The sequence below is a fragment of the Copadichromis virginalis genome, linkage group LG23 (genome assembly GCF_057382275.1).
Source record: "Copadichromis virginalis isolate Kocher_CV1m ecotype Utaka linkage group LG23, C_Virginalis_male_GT1.1, whole genome shotgun sequence".
Lineage (NCBI taxonomy): Eukaryota > Metazoa > Chordata > Actinopteri > Cichliformes > Cichlidae > Copadichromis > Copadichromis virginalis.
In genome coordinates, this window is record NC_140639.1 from 7753463 (window position 1) to 7780137 (window position 26675).

Genomic DNA, 26675 nt, shown 5'->3' on the forward strand with positions numbered 1-26675 from the left:
TTTACAATGCCACTATTCATTCACTCTCACATTCATACACTGGTGGAGGCAGCTACAGTTGTAGCCACAGCTGCCCTGGGACAGACTGACAGAAGCGAGGCTGCCATATCGCGCCATCGGTCCCTCTGGCCAACACCAGTAGGCAAGTAGGGTAAAGTGTCTTGCCCAAGGACACAACGACCAGGACAGAGAGCCCAGGGATCGAACCGGCGACCTTCCGGTTACAGATGCGATTCCCAACCCCCTGAGCCACGGTCGCCCCGTTAAGCTAGTTCTGCCTCTTTTATGTCAGTTGAACGGAGGGAATGGATGGATGGATGGAAAGGTAGGGAGTGAAATAGGTCAGAATGTGACTTAAATATGTTTGTGTTTAACCCTTTCATGTATGAATTATGACAACCTCAATCTTCATTTTTTTCTTAAATATTTTTATTCATCTCTATGCATGAAAAAAAGATTTTGGAGCTTCATTTTTCAACCATGTATTTTTCAAAGAGTTTTTTACATGTCTACTTAAGTGGACAACACTGGCTGACCAGTGGGTGACAGGGTATGGAGTGACACATCAGTGTCCAATGTAGTGGTTTATGTGCAAGTATACCATCAACACTGACACAAATACAAGAAAACAGCTATCCACTGTAGTGACCACTATGAGTAAAAGGGTTAATAACTGTCTGTAAGATGTAAAATGCTTATTTTTGTAACATTGGCTATATACATTTAACAAAATGTGGCCTATTTTGAGACAGACTGTTAGATTAAGCTAACTGGGAGCCGCACGGGAGAGTGAACTTATAGAAAGATTTTATAATCAGCCGTCTCTTATACTCACTGCCACATTCAGAGCAGATCAGACCATACAGCGGCTGATTTCTATCAGAGGCCTGCTCTTTAACATCTATTAATTAGATCTGATTTAAATGTATGGTTTTTTTCTTTTTTTTAGAAATATTTTTGCCTTGATTCCTGAGCACGCATGCACCAGTTCCAAAACTGAACCCACTAAGCCCCCACTTCACCATAACAAATCCCAATTTAATCCATGCATGCTGCTTTTCTTTTTGCTCATCAACCAGGCACACGCACACACACACGCACAGAGTGGGGGGTGCAACCAGAGTATAACTAAAGAAGTAGGGTAAATTTAAAACAATACTCGTGTCAGTAGAGGGTATATTGTGCCAATAATGATCGCAAAGAATCACTGCATGTTTTATGCTGCTTTTTCTTGTGTTGATCTTTGCATACTACTGTAGTTCATTATAATGACTTGAACTGAAATAGGGCATCATGTGACAGAATCATAGCGTGTGGCTACTCTTAGGCCCTTAAGGTTTGCCATGTCATTAGGATTGTCTTGGTGGCTTCGAGTTTTGGAGATTTGCAGCATGCATATCACTGAGGCTGTAAAAGGCAGTTTATATTTTATTGCAAAAAGAAAGCGGAGCTCGATAATGTAGAAATCTTTTATTTTTTTGAGATATCACACTTGGCACCACCCACGGACGCTAACCCAGTGGTGCTAATTAATCAGTTCTTCTTTGCCGCTCAGTCAGAATTTCTTCAGTTTAAATGTGAATCCAAATAGATAAAATGTTCCAGAAAGATTGGAAAAAAAATTGAGCAGTCATGTAAAAATAGTAAGTGGAAATCTTTATTTTAGACAGATTAAAAACATAGACAAGCAAACATTTCATCTGATCAAACAAATGACGTTTAAAAATAGATATTTTGAATTGATTTGAATTATTTAAGTAACTAAAAATGACATTTCATACATTTGGAAAAATAAGTTCACCTGTGCAGTTTTTGCACCTTCAAATCTAAATCATAAGAATCAGGAATCCCGATCAGAGGTCAAGGATGTGTGGTGTGTGTAGTGTTATTATGCTCAGATCTAAAGATCTCCAACATATTTGGAAGAAACCATTCCCTTGTAAGGACGTTTGGCAGATTTAGTAGTGCAGTTTTGTTGACTGACTGTAAATATTACAGTTGTTGGTATCAAAATACATGGATCTGCAGTAAGGGTGGGTAACCTTACAGTCCTGCCTCATGTAAATAAGACTAAACTTTCGTACTTAACAAACGCTAAGCAAAGGCTTGAGTAGTTGTGACACAATTACATCTGTCCTCTATCCCAAAAGATTTTCATATGATCTTTTTGACAGTTTCTCACCCCTAATTTGCAATTGGATTACATAAAATTTGACCCGCAGGGCTGGCGTGCAATAAAAAAGCCCTTGCTGTTCTAAAAAGAACAGCTTATCGTCAAACTGACGTGGAACATTTATGAAAGACCAGGTCTTTGGGAATAACGTACTTTAACCAGATAAATAAAAGATAGATTTGATTTGCCACAATAACAGTAAACAAAAAGAGCTTTTCAGGGGATGATCCTCATCTGTATGAAGATTTAAATTGAACTGGAAGTTGACCTTTTAACAGTATGAAGATCTTAAGTACTGCTGAAACCCAATGTAATAGCTCAAGAAAAAAAGGCACAGATTTGAACCTCATGTACATATTTTGAGGGAGTTTAAAACACACAGTTTATGAAACTGTAGTGTAGAAAGCTAAGAATGTTAAAGACTGGTCAGTGTCTGGCTTCTGAGCCATACTATGTTATTTTATTCAAGTATATCACCTTTGCTTTACACCACTGTATCAAAGCAGATTTAATGTTGACTGGACAGACCAGCAAGCAGCACCCAGACTGTAATCTGTGCACTGTGGGAGAGAAATAAGTAAGAGATGTTTTGTTCCATCTCTGTGAGTGATCACTTTACATGTAAATATATCCCCAATCACAGCACAACTATAAACTTTAACTAGAGCGAACAGTGATATTGTCAGACAGTATTGGCACACACACACACACACACAAAAAAAAAATCAGTAAAGTATACTTTTTATAGTTGCAGCATTGTCACTATTATATTATGTTCAGTAGGTATAATTTATAGTTCACAAACAATGCAGTAATGCATGTTTACACCTTAATCTTTATTTGTGTCTTTAAGTACCCCAAAAAGTATCCTGTACATAAGATTTATTACTTTTATTATGATCTATAAAGCTGCTAATTCCCTTGTACGTGGAACATCAGCCCCCTTTCTAATGACTAAACATTATCCCTCCAATACCACAATTTGCACTTTATCCACTTTTAAATGTTGTTTACAGGCATTCGTGTAAGAGGATTTGACCCACAGACACATAAATACACATTAGAGATGAAATGACGCAGTCCTCACTTGACTGCTGAAATTTACAGCTCAAATCAGCTTATAGCCAGTTAGTATGGCTTTGTGCTTTTGAATAAGCTGTGGTTTAGTATTAGTGACTGTGTGCAAATTCATTACAAGCATACAATAAATGAAAACAAAGATGCATTCTTAATTTATGAAAGCTAAAAGAATTTAATTCTCCATAAAGCAGTTTTAAAAAACTGCAAGCCAGGAGACCCTAAAAAAAGTCTGACGGGAGGAGCTTTGATATTATATTAACTTCTTATGGCCAAGCCACTGGCAGTCAGTAAACAGTTGCATTCTTTTCCAACAGAAACAGAGCACTATGGGCACCCCATTTGAGTCTCCCCTCCACCTGTGCAATTTAAGTCCAGTATTTACTGGTCTGCTGAGAAAAACAAGTATTTCCTTGGCTGGGTATTGGCTTTTCAATTTCACACTGAACTCAGGGAAAGAACATCTTGTGTGAACTAGTGGGTTGGTAGTGCTTTATATGAACTGGCATAGTTTTTATGTGTGTGACCAGTAAATCAAATCGGTAAAGCAAAAGCTGCTTAAAGGTGTATAGAACTACAGATTTAGGTGTTTACTTTCAGAGGAATTAGTGGGACTGCCAATCTGTTTATCTAACAGATACTCAGCATATCCACTGTCAATTTAAAAAGTGTCTTCGGCAAACGAACCAAGCATTGGACTTGGATGTAAGATCCAGTGAATAAGTATTAGCAGTAAATATGCACCGAAAGTGAATTTAGCAGATTTAGTGATGCTGCAACCGTGTGTGTGTGTGTGTGCGTGCCTGTGTCAGGGACCCTCTTTAAGGACGAATGGAGGATTCAATCACCTGCTCACAGGTCATTTGTGCTTCTTGATCGAATTGAACTGAGCATCTATCAGAGAGACACACTTGACTGGACTGGTGGACACATACACACAGACACACCCATATATATATATATATATATATATATATATATGTATATATATATATATATGTGTGTATATATATATATATATATATATATATATATATATATATATATATATATATATATAATGGTGCATTTCATGGCTCCCTTACCCCTAGGCCATGACCCTTCTTTCCATCTATCTCACTCTCCTGCTCATTTTTACACATACTCCCCCCCTGCATCCATTCTCAGTATGAGCATTTAGATAGGAAGCCTTCAATTAGCTGGATATGCTTATAGATAATAACTTCTCTGTCAATAGAAGCTGATGGCTGGTGAGTATGATAAGTAATTTTTGGTAATGAGGATGTTAAAAGACCACCCATTCAGCCTTGAGGTCAAGTTCACAGTGTGTGACTGTGTGTATTTATATGCACACGTGAGCTCATAAAACTCGCACCGTAAAGGTGATGGTTTCAATCACACAGCCATGCCAGCCGTGGTGGGACCTGACAGGAATATTTGACAGAGACTCATTTAGAAGTTGTTAATTTGTTCGAGAATGAGTGTGCCACCATATTTGGTGTGTGGTTTTCTGTCATTAACAAAAGCACACATGATTTTTCCTGCACTTGGCAGCTTCACATTGCCCCAGTCTTCTGTGCCAGCTGGTAATAGCACTGGTACTGTAGAATAGATTGTACTTATAAACAGATTTCTTCATTTATCTTTCTTTCTTATACTTTCTTGTGCCATGTTATAAATGTAAGCTGGCAGACCAAGAATGGAAGGGCTATTTTACTGCTTCATACTTCATAAAGCACAACATGGGTTTTAGAGTCGGTGATGAGTCTACAGTCTCATCCTTCTCTTTCCCTTCTCTCTGGAGACTGTGGTCACCTAGAGAAAACAGACGCTTACCTTGGCCTTTGGTGTAAATCGCCCCTCAAATGAGTTCTTACCGTGATCCCCTCACATTGCCTTGGATGACAGCTCTCTTGAGGGAACAATTTAATGATCCCTTGTCTGATGAACACAGGCCAGAGGAATGAATGGAAATGTGTTCTGAAGGGAATATTTGAAACCTGTATTGTCTATCAGGTGGCCTTCCATGAGTGCGGACCTCTTCACCAGAGTGGATTGACCCCTGCAATTTATTACATACACCGCTGACATCTATCACACCTCAGCCCTCAGGGACACTTGTGCAATAATAATATCAGAGCAGCCACATACAACTGGCCATGTGACTTCTTTTCCTGCTGCTGTGGATCCCTGCATGGTATATTAAATGACTGTCTGTGTGGTTTCTCCTTTTGTGATCTTCTGTTCAACATGTTTCATCCTACATCGACTTAAGCTGTTTTCACACGTGTGCGTAATCCGGAACTTTTCTAGGCGTCGCACAACAGTGGTTCAAAAACACAGATCTTCAGAGATGAACAGGTCTGTAATCTGCCCACTCCCTAGTATAAGGTCTGTGTTAGGTCTTGTGCCAGTGTCTAAGAGACAGGTAAAGGTCTGGTACATTCACTCCTAGCAAAGTAGCATCATTTTTTTTCATCCCAACCGGTCACAGCAGATGGCCACCCCTCCCTGAGCCTGTTTCTGCCGGAGGTTTCTTCATGTTAAAGGGGAGTTTTTCCTTCCCACTGTCGCCAAAGTGCTTCAGGGCTCGCAAAATCGCTAGCCCGACGACCCTATCTCAGCCCCGCCCGTTGGGCTATATAATAACCCAACGGGCAGGGCTGAGATAGATTTTGGTCGCCCGACCGGAGATATCGCTAGCTCCGGGACGTCGGGCTAGTGATTTTGCGAGCCCTGTGCTTGCTCATAGAGGGCCACATGATTGTTGGGTTTTTCTCTGTATGTATTATTGGTGGTGGCTGTAGCTCAGGAGGTAGAGCAGGTCATCTACTGATTGGAAGGTTAGTGATTCGATCCCTGGGTCCTCCAGTTTGCATCCCAAGTATCCTTGGGTAACATACTAACCCCAAATTGCTCTCTGATGCGTCCATCGGAGTATGAATGTGTATGAATGGTAGTTAAGAAGCACTAAGAACTTTAGAAAACAGTGCTTGTGTGATTGGGTGAATGTGGCATGTTGTATAGAGCACTTTGAGTACTCCGGGAGAGTAGAAAAGCTCTATATAAGAATCAGTCCATTATTTTAGGGTCTACCTTACAATATAAAGCACCTTGGGGCGACTGTTGTTGTGATTTGGCGCTGTATAAAATTGAAGTGAATGTGTCCTTCCATTTTGACGGTTACTCGGAGAACTCAGTCACATAAACAATATATCCCATAATTCTCCAAAGTTCATATGAGAATAAATCTTAGGTGTAGAGCTGATCGTGTGCTCTGGTTCTCTGGTGCTCCAATAGAATTTCGGGACGTAAGGCTGAGAGTATGATCCAGTATCCATAACCCCATCAATATCCTGAAGGACTCCTTCCTGATCCTTCACCTTCTCTCTAATCACAGCTGCTTTTACCCAATTTTTCCAACTTAATGTGTATGCTGCTTCTTAAAACCTTCCACCAGATCATCTAACACAGTGATATTTTAATATGTTGATTTCATGCATGAATAGCCCAAAGCCTGTTTTTCATAAAAGGCATACAGTAATCTGTAACACCTTCAGCTTGGATTAAGTCTTAAATACTATCACATTATTTTAAAGGCTGTGGTAACACAGGGCTAATGAACCAAGAAGTAACTAGGATGACCCAGTTTTAAGTTCTGGGGAGCTTCTTATATCACGTGTAAAAATGTTCTCACAGACACAATCATTTTTAAAAAATGATCATTCACTGTTGCCATAGTTATTTGTCATTTGATTATGATACAAATTACAAAAGAGTTCACATGTGTTGCAAATAGGAACTGAATCAGAGCCACACTTATTGAGCGCTGCTGGACTGTATAAAATAGGCAGCTAATAAATTATGGAAGTGATGAGAACATTTATTAGAGAACCCTTGAGCTCACTGTGGGCATTAATTAAAGCTTCCGCTGCAAACTAAGTTTATATTACATCACTCCAGCAGCCTAAAAGAAAAGTGAAAGCACTTCTTCTTTTTTTATTTTTTGGGGGGGGGTTTGAAACAGCTGAAGTTCAGCAAATTACTGAGCTAAACACTAAAGCGATTTGAGTACAATGTTGCAGTGAAGAAGCACAAACGGTAACAAAACAACTTCGGTGTTGGATAACCTCACAGTCAGAGCCATCCTTCGTTATCACTTCTGCTTTTATGCCACCAAGATAGAAATAGTTGAAACATTTATTTCAACCCTTCAGAAATCAGTGGGTGATATCACGGTAGCTGATATAAATATATAAAGCCAATGTAAAAGTGAAATTTACTGGCCACATGAAGTTGGCTCCAAAACTGAGTCAGTTCCTGTAGAGTATCATTTTAAAGTACCAAACTTTAAAGGATAGATGGACATTATTACAGATTGGTTAAAATATGATTTCATTTCTACAGCTGTATTCCACACTTGTGAAAACAAATTCTTATAAAAACTACACTGTTTACACGGTATTGTTTAAGACAGTCCCGATCAAAAGTTTAAGAACACTTAAAAAAAGGCAAAAAAATTAATTTTGCATGGTTGGATCTTAACAAGGTTCCAAGTAGAGCTTCAACATGCAACAAAAAGAAATGGGAGTGAGACGAAACATTTTTTTAAGCATTGAGCATGCAATTTATTGAAAACAACGCTTAAACTGAAACAGGCTGTTTTACAGCTGATCAAAAGTTTAAGACCACATGTCCAAAAAAAACCCCATAACCCCACCAACACAGAAATCAAAGTTCCAGACATGAACTCAGTAATGAGTAGCTCCACCTTTATTGTTGATCACTTCAATAATCTGTTGCGCCATGCTTGATGTAAGCATTTCCACGGGGTGAGTAGGAACATTTCTCCAAGTGGTGAAGACGGCACAAAGGACATCTACTCTCTGGAACTGTTGTCCATTTTTGTAAACTTCCCTTGCCATCCATCCCCAAAGGTTCTCAAGTGGATTTAGATCACCAATCGTTACCACACAGACGAGGGCCCTCAGTCATGAGGGATGCTCTCTGCAACCTCTGGACATAGCCAGCAGCTGTTTGATGCCTCCGCACTTCTTGAAGCTCCATTGTTCCACTGAAGGAAAAAGCACCCCAGACCATTATGTCTGGGGACCACTGTGGCGCATAGAAAACATCTCAGGTGGGATTTCCTTGTCATTTCAGTAACGTTGGAAACCATCAGGTTCATCAATGTTAAATTCTTTTCTCATCAGAGAATAAAACTTTGCAAAAGAGCACCAAACATGGGACATTGAAAGCTGGAAGAAAGTTCAAACCGTCAGTTCTGTGGTGTTCAAAGGGACGAGGGCTTTGAAGAGTTTTTTTTTAATTTTTTAATTTTAATTTTAATTTTTTTTTGAAGCCCTTCAGTCTCAGATGGCGTCTGATGGTTATGGGGCTACAGTCAGCCTTAATTTGGGTCGAGGATCGTCCAGTGTCTTGACAGACAGCTAATTGGATCCTCCGGTTCAGTGCTGGTGAAATTTTTTTGGGTCCTCCACTTGACTTCTTTGTTCCAAAACACTTAGGATCATTTAAGAAATTCCAAATAACTGTCTTACTGTAGACACCCTGCTTATTCAGTTCAACAACCCAACCACATTTAGAATGGGAAAGCTTTTTTACCTATGCCATCAAAACATCATGACAGTATGACTATCTGACAGGAAATGACAATGAGTCCACATTTTTGCACAGATTTGGCCTTTTAAAGGCATGTGGTCCTAAACTTTTGATCGGCTGTAAAACGGTCTGTTTTAGTTTAAGTGTTATTTTCAATAAACTGCAAGCTCAAAAAAATGTTTTGTCTCACTCCCATTTCTTCTTGTTGCATGTTGAAGCTCTACTTGGAACCTTGTGAAGATCCAACCATTCAAAATATGATTTTTTTTTTTGCCATTTTTCAAGTGGTGATCTGGACTATATAAATGGATGATTTCTTTATGGACGATTAAGACTGTGGCAATTATTGAAACACCTCATACTGAAACAGCCACACCTCATCGGATGGCTTAAGCATTGACGTGTTTGTCGTTAAGTTTTTGGAGCCATTCTCAAGTGTGCTTTGTGACTGGGGCAGGAAGATTCCCAAGGGTGTTGCTGTAAATTAAGACAACAGCAGAATAGGGAGGGAAGGAAGAAACGAGGAACAATTCCAGGTGTTGCAGAGCATTTAATCACTCACCTGTGTGACTAATGAGACCACACCACACAAACACACCCATATGTGCTCACATGTACATGCACACCCACAGACTGGTGGGACTAATTACCCAAACTCTACTACGGTGAACACACTGCCACAGCACAACTGGTAAGCCTCATTGAAATGCGTATGCAAATACACAACAGCTTGCCGTTGCTTCTTTAACTCATTACGCACTCGTCTCCTACTCTTCTCTTTACTCTGTCGCCATCCGAAGGAGTCACGGGAGGAGGATTAGTGAAAAGAGAGCAGAGCATTACCTAGTAGGTCAGATAGAAGCAGCTATTCTCCATGCAGGCTGTGGCTGCAGGCAGTGCTACAGGTAACAAACACATCAGTCACATACACAGCACACCTGTTACTGTACAGATGGCAAGCCCTGGGAGAGAGGCAGGCAGAGCAATGAAGAAAGATGAGCAATCAGACACACAGGGAAACACAGAGGAGAAGACAAAGAAGAGGGAGGAATGATATTTTTCATGGGTAGATTGTTAAAGCAGATCGAGGACAGGGAGATTTAGGGGGTGTTGCCGGGTCAGGGGAGCTGTACCTGTTTGTGTACAGCTGCGATAACGGGAATAGGGCTGAGGGAAAGATGGAGGACATAAGAGGAAGGAGCGAAAAAAAGGAGGGATTTCCTCACCTGTGCTTTCTGCCTGGAGCAGATAGTACTGTGTAATCTAGTGAGCCTCTCTCTATGCTCTCTGTATATCATTATACATACTCACATCTGCATCTTTTTTATCTCTTTTTCTCGTCCAGCTTCACATAAGAAATAATCCTCATCATTACCCATATCCTTATCAAAGACACCGTAACATTCTGAAAAGCTGCCTCTGCTCTTGAGATCTGAAATGATCATTTTGTCCTCTGTAATCATTGAATAAAAAGGTTTTAGTGTATGTCTGCGAGTATATGAATGTGTGTGTGTGTGTGTCTGTAAAATATAAATGTGTGTGGAGATGTGGCTGTGCCCCAAGCTACATATCTTAATCTCCTGTCTATTAGTATATTCAGAATTCTCCTTTAGCTGGTGGAGGCATCTGATAGGCTAATTTAAAACCCCCGCTGGCCTTCATCCTGCTCCTGGAAGTGAAGAGGACAACGTGTCTTGGGAGTGAGATGAGAAGGAAGAAAGAAATACTCCAGCCTTTTTCCTCACAGCCTCTCTCATGACTAATCTAGCTGAATTCTGAGTGAGGTAGTCGAGGTGGTTTGGAAAATACAAATTTTCAATCAAAATTGACCTAAAAAATATACTGTTATGATGCTATGGAGGGGATTTCCATGCACAATAGATGCATGTATTTATTTAAATACTGTAAAACCAAATTTTTAGTATTATGATGCTTATATAACTTTAAATATTTAAACATTTGTGATGATTTGAGAGACCTTTTTAAGAATGTAGTAGAATTAAACAAAAAAAAAGCCTTTTAACTGATCAAATAATCACATTTGTATTCCAGCAAGTCAAAGAAATCCTTGAGTGGTTATCTTTTTGTTCTTTCAAATGCACTACTCCAACATTAATTTCTTGTTCAGTAGCTCTGCCGTTGTAAGACTTAAATGTGACATTTTGAGACATTTATGAATGTAGGTGTTCTTTCCTGTTTAACCACATAAATTCAGTGAGACATTAAAAAAGTCCAATCTAGCACTGGTAGTATTTTCAGGGTGCAAAAATCCTAAAAATAAGAATATTTCTTCTTCACGTTTCCATTCAAATTTTATTCTCTCATAATAGAAGCAAATGCTACAATTAATTTTATGTGTCTTATTCCTGAAGTAGAATCTACTGGCTGTGATATTAATCCACACAGATGCAATGGAGCTCATGCAGGGCACACAGTCAGCCTCAGCTTTTCTGTGAGTTTGGCAGCGGGCAGTGTTGTGTATACACTGTGTGTGTTTGTGTTTTAGTGTGTGTTTCAGAGAGAAAGAGAGCAAGGAGGAGGAAAGGGAGAATCAGATTGCCTATTCCAGTCACACAGATTATCTTCCACTTCTCAGCCTGTGACAGCACATTTCCTTCCCTCTTCATGCTGGTTGCCTCTTCTCTACCAGCACTCTCTCTCTCCTCTCCCTCCTCCTCCTCTTCAGCCTTCCCTCTCAAATGCAAATGTAAATTAAAATTCGCTTTATTTGCGTGACAATGATCTTTATGTAACCCAACTGACATAAAAATAATAATATTAGAATTCTTGTTGTTCCTTTACCTTTTGCATCACCATTTTTACTCTCCTCTTCTTTTCTCCCTGCCCCCCCCCCCCCCTTTTGCTTTCCTTCCACCTCTTCCCTCTGTGCTGGTGTATGTATTGGTATCATTAGCAGCATCACCATGATGGATGACACTAAGAGGCTGAGGCCCAGTGGGGTGGAGCTCTGTTTAAGCACACAATAATTACCTGTGCCACATACACATAAGCCATTTTCACACGTGCACTTGCAGACCTGAACTTTTCTAGATGTTTACCAAGACGTGACAGAGAAACGTGTGAGAATGCAAACGCCCGATGCATTTGGATCGGACATCAGTCGTCTCTTAGCCTGTCAGCTATATTGGTATAAAGCCTGTGTGATATCAGATTATGCCCAGTTCTACCAGTATGAGAACAACTGTGAAATCACTCGGTGGGTGTCGTGTGTACTGCTTCCTCTATTCTCTTCTACCTGCTACCCTGGTAGCACCATCATCTAAACTGAATGGAGTCTTGTAGATAGTGAGAATTCATCGGAAGTAGTCCGTCTCTTGTTGTGTGCTTCAAGTGAAAAAGGACATCAAAGTGTTTGTGTGAAAATGGTTGCACATACAGAAGCAAGCATGGATGTTTCGCACCGATACTGTCTGTGTGTGTAGCTGAACATCTGTCTTTAACTATTGCACGGCTTCTTTTGCATGACTTTTACATGAATGTTAACATCCCTTCCTTCTTTCTTCTGTTTTCGGTCTCATATACACATATACAAACACTCACTCTCAGAAACACACACAGCATTTTCTGAGTTTTAAGAGCTTTGTATCGACTCCGAGCCCCGTGGGGAAGTGAATGCCAATAGCCCCTCCGCTCTGTGAGTGTTCAGACAGCCCAGCAGTCCAATAGACCACGGGGTGCTAAAAGGGGCTATTTCAAGAGCTGGCAGAAAGTTTTCACCTCCAGGAAACTTTCACAGAGATTTTTGCACGTTGTCATAGTTGTGTACTTGTGTGTGTGTTTGGCTGGAAATGGTTGCCCACAAGTTCAAAAGAGTTGGGAATTCAAAGAAGGAAATTATGCAAATTGTGTCCTGACTATGACAATCCTGCTGTGATTCACTTTCAGGCTGATGACATCAGTGGATGCTGTATTCTTTATCTGGGCTTGGTGTGCCATGTGCATGTCTGTCTTTGTGAAAGAAAGATGGATGGATCTCCAGAAAGTACATAACAACTGTAAGATATGAAAGTATTAAATAGCCAACCTGCTGTGCTAGATTTGGAGCTGTTACTCCCATGTGAAGTGGGTGGGAGCGGATCATGTTGTCAGAGTCCATAAAAAACAACAAGGTCTTATCAAACACGGACGCTCGGTTAAGATTGATTTTGTTTGGCTGTCTGTATTAACTGGAAGGGCAGGCGACTGTGACAGTGTGCGTGGGCGATTAGACACACGGGCAGGAGGCAGGAGCTGTAACTGACTGATGGCCATTAGCGGTACAAGGTAGCACAGGGGAGTGCTAGGTGGGAGATGCGTTTCTACCCCCTTGGGAATTTCTTCCTGGGGTTCAACCTAGGCATTCCCTCAGCGCACTAACTGGCCTCAGAGACCAGAGGTGGAGAATCTGTTCCTGCTGCTCTGCTCTGACAGATTGACTGACATAGACATTCGTAAAATTCTCCAGATGTGTGTCTTGGTACCAATTGCAGGCAGTGAGCTGTTGAGTTAAGGCTCGCCAGCGGCTTGCAGTTGAAGAAGTTTTGGGATGTCACTTTTGAAGGTCTAGCCTGAAGCATTCTTAGCTTCTTTTAGTCTCTACTTTCTCTGCTCTGCAAACATCTAGTTCTTTCCCTTCTCTGTATCCTGTCTTTCCTTTCTGACTCAAAAGCAAGTAGAGAGATTAGGCAGAACTTTGGGATTTTACACCTACAAGAACTAAAACATCCTCGTGAGATGCTACAAAGAGTACCACTACTGGGCATATGAAAATACTGTAATGATCCACATTAATTATGATCATGCCCGATGTGTTTTTGGTTCTTTGCAGTCCATCGCAGTAGCTCCAGCTTCCTGTTGGGTTATTAAAAAACAATCGATACTTGGATACTTACTAGCAGATTAGTTACTCCTTTAAGTTGCATATTGTAGCATCATGGATCAGACCAGTGCCAACCAGGAGCACTGTTCAAAATGTATCAAAATTACTTCTTTACATGTGCTAATTTCTCAAGCATCTAACACTATAATAGCAATCATTTACTTACTGTTTAATCTGTCAGGAGTCTGTGTGTTGTTGATGTTATTGAAAACCTGTAAAGTGGCTATGGATGCATAAATCAAACTTGAAAATCTCTTACTGTACTTCAGTCAACTCGATTGAAATACCTAGAGAGATGAGCAGCATGTAGCAGGGGTAAGCTAGGTTAATGTTAAATCAACCAGCTGGCAGGTGCCTCTGAACAGTATGCAAAATGTCTGCAATTTCCATAGTTTGAACAAGAAAAAAATGACATCAAATCAAATGGCTACACAACTTTATTGCTTCAGTGGAGGATATAAATTAGATCTGACTAGATTTGTTGGCCATATCTAACAATTACAGTCAGAACCATTTTTAATCTATTAATGGTGATGAAGTGCTCAAGTTGTATTCTCCTCATGGCTTCACATCAAATAGTTTTAACTGTTAATATAAAATATGCATACGGTATCTGCAAGATGGGATCGTGCTTTGTTTATCATAGTTAATGTCAGTACAGCTGCTGGAGACAGCTGTTCAGATCCAACAGATGTCCACAAATAATATCGCACAACCTTTGTCAGTCAATTTTTTCCAGTATTCCATTGAAATGTATTCATAGACAAAGCGGGCCAATGTCTCTGGTAGTTCATCACATTATTGTGCTGGTAATGGTAAGTGTTGGAAATGGGTGAAATTAAGGCAAAGTTGATGTGAACATTTGCAACATAAGCTCTCAGTTTTCTGACAGGATTGTTACAGTTTACACATCAGCAGGTATCCACTGGTCCAACTGGTCCGACTGACTCTGCGCGGGCATCTGCAAAATAATCCCCCATAGACATCTGCAACTTATATATTCAGCTGTGGCTTCTATTAGCATTATAGATGTTTTCCTTCAAATAGCTCAACTGGAGTGCAGTCAGATAAGTTTTTTCTTTTCATGTCAGAGTAAGAGTCTCCAGCTACTGGCACTTGCTGGTACTACAGCAGATTTTTAGTAGCTAATACATTATAACTAATATATTGAATCAATTACAGTACTAAGACCAATTTATTGATTATATCTAAAGAGATAATTGTCATTATAATAAAACTTGTATATAAGCAGTGGGAGAGGTTTCATCCTATTTTTTTATTGTGTAATATTTGTAGGAGAAAATGTCCACATACACAATAAAGCAACAGTAATCCCATGTCTGTATTCCCCTTTACATCCATCAATCTCTCTCTCAATGTCTGCCTTTAGAGGCACAGTTTGACAAGCCTGTGGTATGTCCGTGTGTGTGTGTGTGTGTGTGTGTGTGTGTGTGTGCGCGCACATGTGTTTGTGCAACAGCACCGTGCGACACCATGATTAAGTGTTTTGAATAATTGATGATTGCATCCCTCATTAAGTCTTACTCTTGTGCTCCAGCAGGCTCTGGCTCTATTTTTATGCACCAGAATCCTCCTCTCTTCTCTTCCACTCCACATATGTAGCAAATCCATCACTCACTTTAGGCTCTGCTGATGGGCGTCCAGAGGGGCTGTAAGGGATCTAAATCATATTGAGTAGACACTTTTACCAGGCCAGCACCAGAATGCAGTGATGATGGTTTTGTAGAAAAAAAGAGTGACCTCTGGCTTTAGAGGTGCTGGGGATATTCTGACTGCAACGGGCCAAACTCTAAATTATGCCAGTATTTAGCCAAGCATGGTTCATTTCTCTACCTCCATTGCAAAACCTCCTATGCACTTCTTTATTGTGCCTTCTGTCATTCCGTATACACAATTTATTTATTCATTCACCCACCACTGATGCATAAAATTAAATAGGTAAAGACCCCATGAAAATGAATAAAAGTTATATATTTTTTTGTATCTGAGGGGTCAGGGAAATGGTAGTCACGGGGTATGGTGTATGTTTGCACTGTGCTCCGTCATTCGTGAAAATCCATTTCCATATTGCTGACAATTGCCTGTTTCTTTTCACTACAAGCAACCATAAATCACTGAATCATTCCTGTGAGGGATGAAGCTACAATTCCACTTCCACATGTTGCTTAGTGTTGGGAATGGGAAATAACATCCAGCAGGTCTGCCTGTGTGAAGGCCATCTGAAGTCATACCGCTTCAGAGACAAATAGGAGAAAGGCCACAGCACAACCAAATAAAAGGATGCATTACTAAACGATGTCACACCGTAAATCCAACCTTACACATCAGCAAATAGTTTGGGCATGTGTAAATAGAGAAGCTGAGAATGATGTGGGTTGCTGTAGTAGAACAAGGGAGTAGAGATGAAGGAGGCAGTGAGAGGATCAGTCAGTCAGACATGCAGACACAGAGGTGGAATCAGAGTGCAGGTTTGGTGATAAAGGCATATCCACAGTCTGTCGGAAAAGCTGCTGGTTCCTCTTTGCATGAAAAAGACAGTCTTACACACATTGCTTAGCAGGACCAATTTAAAATGTAGCACATTAACAAGTCAGAGGAGACACTCACACTCACATACACAGGGGAGGTGCAAGGAGAACGGGATTCGTTTTCATCTATTTCCCCTTAAAACATGAGAAAGGAGGAAATCCCAAAAGAAAGCACAACCCTTTGATATCTACAGCCCTGTGTCTGTAAATAGGTTAGGTTAAGATGATGTGCGCGTTTGTATCCGTATGTGTATATTTTGTGTTAAATTGTGATATGCACGTGCAAGTGAGCCTGTCATCTTGTGGGGTATTCTATTTTTGGCAAGAGGTTGTGGGTGGGAAAGTGTGTGTGTGTGATTGTGTGCATGTGTGTATGTTTACCTTTTCCTGATGAGACCCCCACTGAATGTTCCTTCTAGTCATTCATGCAGGCAGGGAGCCATGTGGAGCACCTAGAGCAGCTCAGAACCCGTGTCTCTTGCAATGTGTTGTTGTGCTGAATGGTGGCCTGGCTGACTGCCTGCTGAACTAGAGGCACACTTGTTCTTATAGGACTCCAGGCTGGTGTTTCAGCCACTAGACAGCTGCAGTAACAATTTTGAGGCCTTCTTTTTTGTCATGTAACCGCTGTTGGAATTGCAATTTTTCTTTTTCTTCCCCCAGCCCCAAAAGGAATTCTCAGAAATTCAGCTAGGCTAATGTGCAGCGTGGGTGGACTGGCTATTTAGATCAATGTCAAAAATGTCCTTTTACCACGCAGCTGCTATATAATACTTTAGCTTCATTATGACGTGGTGAGCAGTGATCACATGCATTTTGACAGTTGCTTCTCAGCGTGTGATAACTGCGTTGACCCATGATACCAGGGATGGATAATGCTAACAAATGCAATATGTGGCTGCACAAGTAGCTAGAGTGAGCTTTAATTTTTAAAAAGCAATTAAAAATCGACATCTTTTGATGATATTGGGGTAATTTTGGATCAAGGCTGTCGCTCAAGAGTATTTCCATCATATTTATGAATTTCTGGTTGGCCTATAAAATGTCAGAAAATATTGAATATCCTCACCATATTTTCAATAGTTCAAAGTATCAAGGTGGTGATGTTGCCAAACCAACAGTCCAAAATATTTTTGGTTTCTATTACATGAGACAAAAAGGGAACATTTTCCTGATGTGAAAATCCATCACTAGATAATGCTATAAAAACTAAGTACAAAAACGGCTAATGCTGTTACTGATTAATCAGCTAAAGGTTACAGTCTTGTTTTAGATCAATAAAAATGTCATCATGCTGATAAAACATCCTAGTGCCAAAGTTGCTTCATGATAAGAATTTGATCATTGAGGAGTTCACAGATGATTTCACGGTGCAGTATGCCTCTGCAACTATCCCTGCAACCACTTCACTGGCATTACTTCTGCATTGCCAGATGAACTTTTACATGTCCAAAGCATTTAATGATTTATTGATTATTATCTATGAAGTTACCCTGATACAAAATTTATCAGGAAATTGCATTTCTTTTCATCATTGCTTTATATCTGTCTGCACAAATCCCTCATCAAAAAGGAGATTAGATTGTGGAAAGTACACTTCTTTTATTGTTATATGCTGGACAAAGTGCAGTGATATGCAGCATCTTTGCATAGCATTGGACTTTAGTCCAGACCTCGTGTTTTTTGCTCTTTTTTTTAATCCCACACTCTCCCAGTCTTTTTACAGAAGTGCAAACAACCTTTTATATCATACACCAATAGGCACGCCTTCTCTTCTAACCTCTATTAGTTGATCTTTTACCCTTCCTTCTCTTCATTTCCTTCATTTCTGCTCCACTGTTTTGTTCCTCGCCTCGTCTTCCTGAGCTTTTTGGACTACCGAAGTTGAGTGGACACTATATATTTTTATCTGCTAAGGCTCATGAACTGGTAGGTTTTATATCTTTAAGTTTTATACTTTTTCTGGACAGAACAGAAATTTATTGACATTTATTTCTCTCCTCGGCTTGATGGTGTGCTCTGTCAGTTGACATTTAAAAGGTGTATGTAGCCGTTTGGGTCTTTAAAACTACATGTGATTTTGTTTGTTTTATATGGTTAAAACGAACACCGTTCATTCACTGTAAAAACATCTGAAACCTAGCAGAATGTAACTTGGTTGACCTTTAGTACCAACATTGTTATTCATAGTGATGTGCGATACCACTGATTTCCTTTCCGATCCGATACCAAGTAATATTCAGGGTGGTATCGACAATACTGATCCGATACCGATACTTTGTACAAAAACTTATTTTATTTATTGTATCTCAAATTATAGCATCATAATGATTACAGGACATCAGATTACTTGTTCTTATCACTTAATAATGCAGGGTTCATCATATAGAAATAAAAAAACTGAAGTTGTGCGCATTTTGAACACCTTGCCTGCCTGCAGCAGTAAAGGACTCCGTGAGAGACGTCTGTCTCGCCCTGGCAGCACCTGTCCCTCTCCTCCTCTTCAGTTCACCTCAACATACGCTCGTCATATTCTGTGATATGATTTACTCTGAGGTGTTTGACAGGGTTAGTGATGTTGCCACAACATACATGCCAACCCTGCCGATTTTCCACCCGGACAACAAAATTGAAAAACCATATTGCAGAATTCATAGCGCGGCCCAGCCAATTCCAATTTCCAACAATGGCGGCAGCGACTTAGTTTTAATATCACTCTTATTTCTCTTTCTGGGTCGCAAGAAAACTTTTAACATATTTTCAGGTGAGAATGTAGCTGTGTAAACTTCAAATATCTGAGCCGACCTACACATCGTTTACAAACCCCCACGGTCTTTCATTACTCGGGTTAAACATGATATATAAGTCACTTTGATAACTTCAAAATGTTATTGTTTGGCTTTTTCAGTGTTTTATTTGTTCGTGAGTAAATCGGTTTGGCTGAGATTAAAGTTATTAGATTAGATTAAATTAAATTAAACTTTATTAATCCCTTGGGAGGGTTCCTCCGGGGTTTTCACACAGCTGAATAAACGTCAAACAGAAAATTAATTAAACAAAGTGTGAGATGGTCGAGAGTTTATGCCAGCGCCCGGTTATATTTTAGATAGCAAGGAGCAGACGGCAGTTTCACTCCACCAAGGGAGCTCGTGACCGCGAAAGCCGGTCCTCAGGTGGAAGCAGCCTCTGAATTTGGACACCCCCGCTGTTTCCGGGCCGGCCAATAATAACGGTGACATTTAACATATTTTACCCGATAAATAAACCCTGTAAAATGCATTTTGAATGTCTCCCTAATTCTAAGGTCTCAAGGTTGGCAAGTATGGCCACAACACCTCACTTTTTTGCCACATGTATTGCAAACCACGTCTCAGCTGTTTGTGGAGGTAAAATACGTCCGCACATGACTCCAATTACGCTCAGCCATTGTTGTGAGTGCGCACGCCAAGGGGCTGCGAGACTTTTATACAGCCGTATTTCGCACATGACTATGAAAGGCGGAAGAGGAAGTAGTTCCTTTGAATGTAGACAATCTGAATTTTATAATTTCTTTCCACTGTGTTTCTGTTAATGATAAACTACAAATTTACCCTAAATTACTAAAATATCGATATTTTAATGTGAGAATCGATTCTAGAAGATAAATGTTTGGTATCGGAGGAATCGATATTTCAGGATCGATCCGCACATCACTAGTTATTCATCAACGAATACACCTCAGAGGAGAAGCGTGCTGCTGATAAGGACTCGGTGCAATGGTGTCAGGATACAAAGGTAGCACTGATAAAGTGTGAGTGTGCGCGTAGGCTGGACAGAGCACAAGTATTGAGAACAGCGTGTGCGAGTAGTGTAGAGGGGGTCTTTATGATTATTCATTATTGAGATGGCAGGAGAGCCGAATGAGTGGAGCCAGCAATCTAACTCTGAGCCTGATGGACGGAACACAATTACCCTGTAAGAGTGAGAGGTGGGAGAAAGGCGAGGTGGATAGAGAGAGCACGCCCTTTCTCTCTCTCTTCCTTTCTTTTTTTCTTTCCACTAACTTGGCATACTTTCCTGTAGCTGCAGATGATTTCTGGGCATTAAGCTCCTGTTGGCAGCATCCTGTTTATGAAGTCATACACACATACAGTACAGTGAAGCGCGTGCACACACATGCAGATCGTCACATCTCCTGCTAGCGCCTGTTGGCAGCGCCCCATTTACGGACGTCCAATTTACTGCTCATTCCCTTCTCCTCCTTGCCTGCACTATGCCTCTCCTCTGGCGTGGCTTCAGATTGCTGTCTAAATCCAGACACACTAAGCCATGTTCACATCCTGCTCTGCTGCTACATTTAGCTTGCGCGCTGATTCCAGGTCAAACCACCACTACAGCGTTCACGATGGCTTTTGATGGTGCTGCTCTTTCCTTCACTTTATCTGTGCGTGCTTTCAAGGCAGGGAATTTGTACAGCTGAAGCTAGACATGGACTGTGCTTTGAGAAATTAGCTTGTTCTCCTCTCCAGGGACGGTAGCTTAAGATGTAGAACTCTTCGCCGAGTCTCTAGAGAAACAACCATATGTCTGGAGAGCTGTGCTGCAGCAGATTTTTCATTTTCAGTCTCACAATCCTGTTTCGTGCTCATTTTCACCAGTGAAGTAGTGGCTGTTTTGCTTGTAATGCTTGGATGGGTAGAACATCTTTAAATAAGTGAGTTGTTCTCTTACAGGAGTAATTTTGCAGACAGGATGTAAACTGTGAACCCATTTCACAGTTTAAAGTTGGTCTAAATTTGTTTGTGAAATCAAAGTTGCACTACAGAAACTTGTCTACGAGGTCTTATTTGTGTGTGCGTTTGGTTGTAGATTGTGCGTGTGCAGTGAGAATTGCTGGACTGCCTCGTCTCTGGTCCAGTTTGAGGATTAACAGACTGCTTCTTTTTTTTTTTAAACACAAGCTCCAGATGCTTCATGAAAGACTTCACAGCTAGAAGGAGGAGAACAAATTCAGAGAACAAAAAAAGGAAGGAGAAGAGACGGACAGGGGACATGTTCAGGGTTGAAGCTGAAGCTGCTCAGACCCCATCCTTTCTTTTCTGATTTTACTTCCTTGGGCTTTTTTCTCTCCCCTTTTACCCCTCGCTCATTGTCTTTCTCACCCGCTCTATGTTTCCTCACCCCTCACTTTTTTTCCACTCTGTTCGTTTCTCTTCCCTCTAACCCTTCTCTCTTCATACTCACTCTCTCTCCATCCATTTGGTGGAACAGTGCTGCTGATAATGCCTGTAATTGGAGTGACTCACACTTTTCCAGTGTGTTTGGACCAGATAAAGAATATTGTCAGCATTTTGCCGACATGGCCTCTGCTGGCAGAATTAAATGGACTCTGTTCTGTTCTGTCTGCAGCAAATTAAAAGCCTCTCAATTCATCTGTTCTCGCCCAAGGCTTACAGGGGCCTCCTATTCACACAAAAACACCGTGGAGAGGGGGAGGAATAGAATAAGAGAGATTTCCCTCTTCCCCAAGAAGCACAAGTCTTTTGGTTTTGTTTAAATCGGCACTCGGCCACTGTTAGATGGAGACGGAGAAGGAAAGAGAGGTCAAGACTTATATTCTAAGAAGATTGGAAGAGCAGCTCAGAAGGTAGTCAGATTCATTATGTAGCATGTCAGCTTGCAGCTGCCCGTCTTTGTGCTTTACCATCTCCAAGTAAGAAAAAAAAGCTATTCTGGATTTGTGTGCACATGTAAATGAGCGTGCTTTCATGCATTCACACAACAGCATTAAAGTGTGAATCTGAGTGTTTTTGGCTGCTAAGTTATGGTAGTCACTGCCAGTCAACACTTAGGAATAAGTAGCAGCAGATGGGCAGGAAAAATACAAAATGCTGGGGCCAAAGGGGCCTGTCAGTCCTAAGAAGGGCAGCTGGAATTAGCATTAAAAAGAAATTAATACAACCTTGGTCTTGTTAGTTTAAGCTTCTGTTCGTGCTCGTAATAATAACACTGGAACCCTCAAGTTAATTGCTAAGATATCAGATAATTGCTGTCAGGATACAGAATGCATAAATATTAAAAAAATTGACCTGTTAGAAAAGATAAAGGGAGCAAATTGTCTGTCATAATTCTCTATCACTGTTTCGACTTCCTGGTTCAGCTCTGTAGGGTGCTGTAGCAATGTTTCAACCCGAGCATATTATTTTCAAGCTAATAAAAACACTTTGGAAGCTTTAGCAGAACTATGAAGAAGTAAAGCAAATGTTGTGAATTATAATTGTTTTATCTTTTGTTGTTCAGCAAGTATGGGTCCACTTATGGTCATTAAATCGTTCATAGCTGTAAACAAGGTTAACCGTGTTCCCCTGCTGTTATTTCCTGTTACTTTTGGTTCAGACTCAAAGTGAGAAATAAAATCCCCAGTGAGTCTTTTTCTTTCCTCTCACCAGCAGCATTGTGTCATTGTCATAGAAGTAGCGAGAGCAGCGCCAATGCTGCTCTACTGTTCTATCTTTGCGGCATGCGGTATGGCAGGTAGATGTTGCTATCACAGGCACCGGGTCTAACAATTTTTCTTCCTGAAACCTTTAGTTTGTGCAAACAGAGTTTTCCTGTGCAATAAGAGATTGTTGCAACATGTTGGAGGTGAACTCATGCTTGGCTTTACCTGCAAATAAAGCGGTATAGATATTCTGTCGATACTACTTTGCTGGTTCCACCTGCTTGTTGAAAACACTTGTGTTTCTTACCCTGTCTGACATTAGGTTAGTGACTTCCCATGTCATAGCCAAACATTTGGGGAGTATAGGAAGATAAAACCAACATAATAATGATCTAACAGATTACGTCATGTGTAAACGTTTGAATGCATTATTAGTACTTTTAAATCTGACTCCTGGTTACCTGGCTTCAAGAGGAAGAACATTTTCTCAAGAAAATTTCTTGCTGAGGCACATTATTGATAGAAAGCAGAAAGTGTAGTGGAGGTCTCTCTAGTCTGTTACCATTGGCAACATCTTCTCAAAGCAGATCAGAGACGAAGTCATTCTAATGCCTGCTGAGAACTCTTTCTAGGTCTCACCTGCCAAGAGTAAGCGCAACCTCACCGACGCCAACCTCTTTCTCCCTGTCTTTTCTCCTCCAGCTCTCTGTGGGTGTGTGTAGGATGTTGTGTCAGGGCTAAAGCCCATCCCTCTCCCATGAGCCTGTGTGCCCACACACACACCTGGCGCCTCCACGCACACACCCGGCGGCCACGCACGCACAGCCGGCACTGACGCTGTGAACTGGACCCTCGGAGCCCAGCCGATCCCAGCTGAGCCAAGCGGAGCGGAGTCTAAACCAGTTGGAGCCTGAGGATGTCAACAGAGACAGAGCTACAACCAGCGGTCAGGCCCAGCAGCGTAAGACGGGACTCCAAGAGGAAAGGTAAGTGCAGCATCAAAGTCAGGAACAACTTTGAAGATATTACTGTTTACTCATCTTAACTGATGAGTAACTGAAAGGGTAATGTGGTTAATTCACTGATTACTCTGCAAGGAGAGAAAAAATCTTTTTCTCTTGTGACATGAAAGTAGTTTCACATCACAAGAGAAATCCCTCATCATAGCAGCATTTTGACATTAAAGTCAAAAAAGCACAATGAAAGTGACTCAGCATGCACAATACTGGCAGCCAAGTAACCACAGACTGTATATAAAAAATAGACATAGCCCGAGGTTCTGAAAAGTAAGACCGTTGCGGAGGTGCTTTCAGTCTGCTTTCTCTCTAATCATCAGCAGTGGGTGACTTCTCTGGTTATAAAAAGAAGTCAGACAGTGTAGGATGTTTTTTTTCTCTTTTGGGTTTGATTTAATACCTCAGTAGGCATTTACTTAGTGAGTTTCTGATCTTAGCTGGTAGTTTTGAGTTTTATCGAATACACCATAATATGTGTTCTGGTCCCATTTAAAGTAAAATGTGGTAAAGCTGGGTATGGCATAAAGAATGGCTATCTAGTGACTGATTGTTGCTAAAATTCTGTTGTCCTGAGTGTTTGGATCAGATCTGCCACCTGTCTGTTTTCAAATGCTCAACTTGAGATTTAAAAACAGGAATCCACAAAAAAACAGTGTATGACCTCAATGTGTCCCAGTATGGTGACTGGTCCATGATTTATGTACAGTTAATAGCTGTAATATGTTGAAGTTTTATTTTTTGTTTTTGTTTTTTTTTAACAAAAACTAGGCTAGAATTCAGAAGAAGTGTGTGAAAAGTTAAGTACATCCCATCCATTTGTTAAACAAATGTCGTTGAGATCTGGACTTTGGCCACTACAACACATTGATTTTTGGTGTTTTATTTTAATTTTTCTTTTATTTTTAGCCATTTTGTTATAGATTTGCTGGTGTGCTTGTGTTCATTGTCTTGCTGCCAAATTTAAGCCGCCAGACAGATTTCCTCACACTTGACTTTAGAATAATTTGATATAAAGAGAAGTTCATGGTTTACTCTGGGTCATATGGCTGTAAAACAAGCTCAGATCTTTACTTCTCCACCACACTTGCTTGACAGTAGGCATTTGTGCTGGTACGCTTCAGGTTTAATAAAAAGTGGTGCTGTGGATTATGGCAAGAGATCACTACCTCAGTTCAAAGGACATTGTTCCTGAGTCCATTCAGATGCAGCTTTTCCAATCTTTTAGAGATAAGAGCCTTTTCCTGACAACACTTCACTCATTCAGTCTTTTTCTAATTGTACTCTCATGAACTTTAATATTTAATATGCTCACTGAGGCATGTTTAGTCTGAGATGTGGCTCTTGGGTTTTTGCAGTTTCTGTGAACATTGCATGTCTGACCTGGGAATGAATTTGCTGGGACGTCCACTCCTGGGAAGACTGGCAGCTGTCTTGAATGTTTTCCAGTTGTGAATTATCTTTCTCACTATAGAATTGTGAACTTCACATTGTTTGGAAATGGCCTTATTACCCTTCACAGATTGATGTGGTGATGCAATTGCTTCACTAAGGTCATTACTGATGTCATTCCTTCTTTGTGTTGTGTTAACATACATCTGAATACTCCAGACCAGCGAACTGCCAAAGCCTCTGTTTTTATGGAGAGGATCACACTTGCTGATTATCAGTTAATGAGGTGCAGTTAATTAGCAGTACTTTCTGTTTCTACAGGAATCAACCGACAAGAAAAAGTAAAGGGTGTACTTAGTTTTTCCACATGTGGCTTCTGCATTTTGGGTTCATTTCTGTGACATAAATAATGACATGATGCAATTTTGTTATGTGCTGTTTTTCATCTGAGGTTACATTTAAAAAAAAAAGTAAGACCTGGGAAGGAACAGATGATTCATTTTATTATGCCCTGATATGTAAAAAAGGTGACCTTTTAATCTCATATTACTGTATCAGATCATGAAGGCAAGACTACTCTGAATTTAATAAATCACTACTTTTTAAGGTAGTACCTGCAGCCCTGACTAGAAATGATTGTTATACACACACTCATATACATGCAAACACAGCTTTGTGAGCTACTTTTTTCTCTTTATTAATTGTGTCTTTGTGGATTAGGATACAGAATGCAGGGCTGCTGCCGTTCATAGTTAATTAACAGGTGGTGTAGCACAGTAGGCTTCCACTAAACAGGTGCTGGGATGTTGTGTTTGGTGAGAAGCAAAAATATCCAGGTGTGAAAAGCTCCAGAGGCAGGTAGCTAGCAGGTGTATGAGAGCAAGCCTGGGCGGTCTCAGAGCAGAGGTGATGCCAGGGGCCAGGCTGGCAGCCATCACCCAGCTGCTCGGTGCCACCTGCCCGACTGTAAGAGTGACGCCCAGCATTCTCTGAATAAGCATCTGATTGATGTAGCAAAATCTTTGGACGCCGTTGGGAATGACACTTAATGGATGCACGCAACTGCACAGAAACACACACTCGCTATCACCTGCAGCAGATGCCTCATTGCACATGGTGCGCCTGAGCCCCTGCAAACAAGCATTGGTTCCCCCATACACAGTGTATGAGGGAACACTGAATGCCTCTCATGCCCTATTTAGAAATAGTATTGTTCTGCTGCAATGGAGATCATGTTCATCATTCAGACTGCTCTCCATATTTGGAAGATGCGAACACACACACACTCACACACACACACACACACTGGGACTGGGATTGAAGCCCAGAAGAGCATATGAGAGGGAAGATGAATGGTTTGCCTTCAGCATTGAGACTTAAGGGTTTTCACTTTCTTTCTCTCTCTCCCTCTCTCTCTCGCACACGCGCGCACACACACACACACACACACACACACACACACACACACACACACACACACACACACACACAGTTGTACATATATCTCACCTTATAACTCGTCTCTATCTGTATGTCTCTCTTACAAATG

At 40.7% G+C, this 26675-nt stretch overlaps 1 protein-coding gene across 4 annotated transcripts in view; it reads left to right on the plus strand.

The window, feature by feature from the left end:
- The window catches only part of dab1a (DAB adaptor protein 1a), a 230866-nt gene that overhangs the window by 153001 nt on the left and 51190 nt on the right, over positions 1-26675 (plus strand). For all 4 annotated transcript variants that reach the window (XM_085447205.1, XM_085447206.1, XM_085447207.1 and 1 more), the window contains one exon: positions 23424-23707. In XM_085447205.1, coding sequence (XP_085303331.1) covers positions 23638-23707 — 70 coding nt within the window. In that variant the 5' untranslated portion in view covers positions 23424-23637. The remainder of the gene's footprint in view (positions 1-23423; positions 23708-26675) is intronic.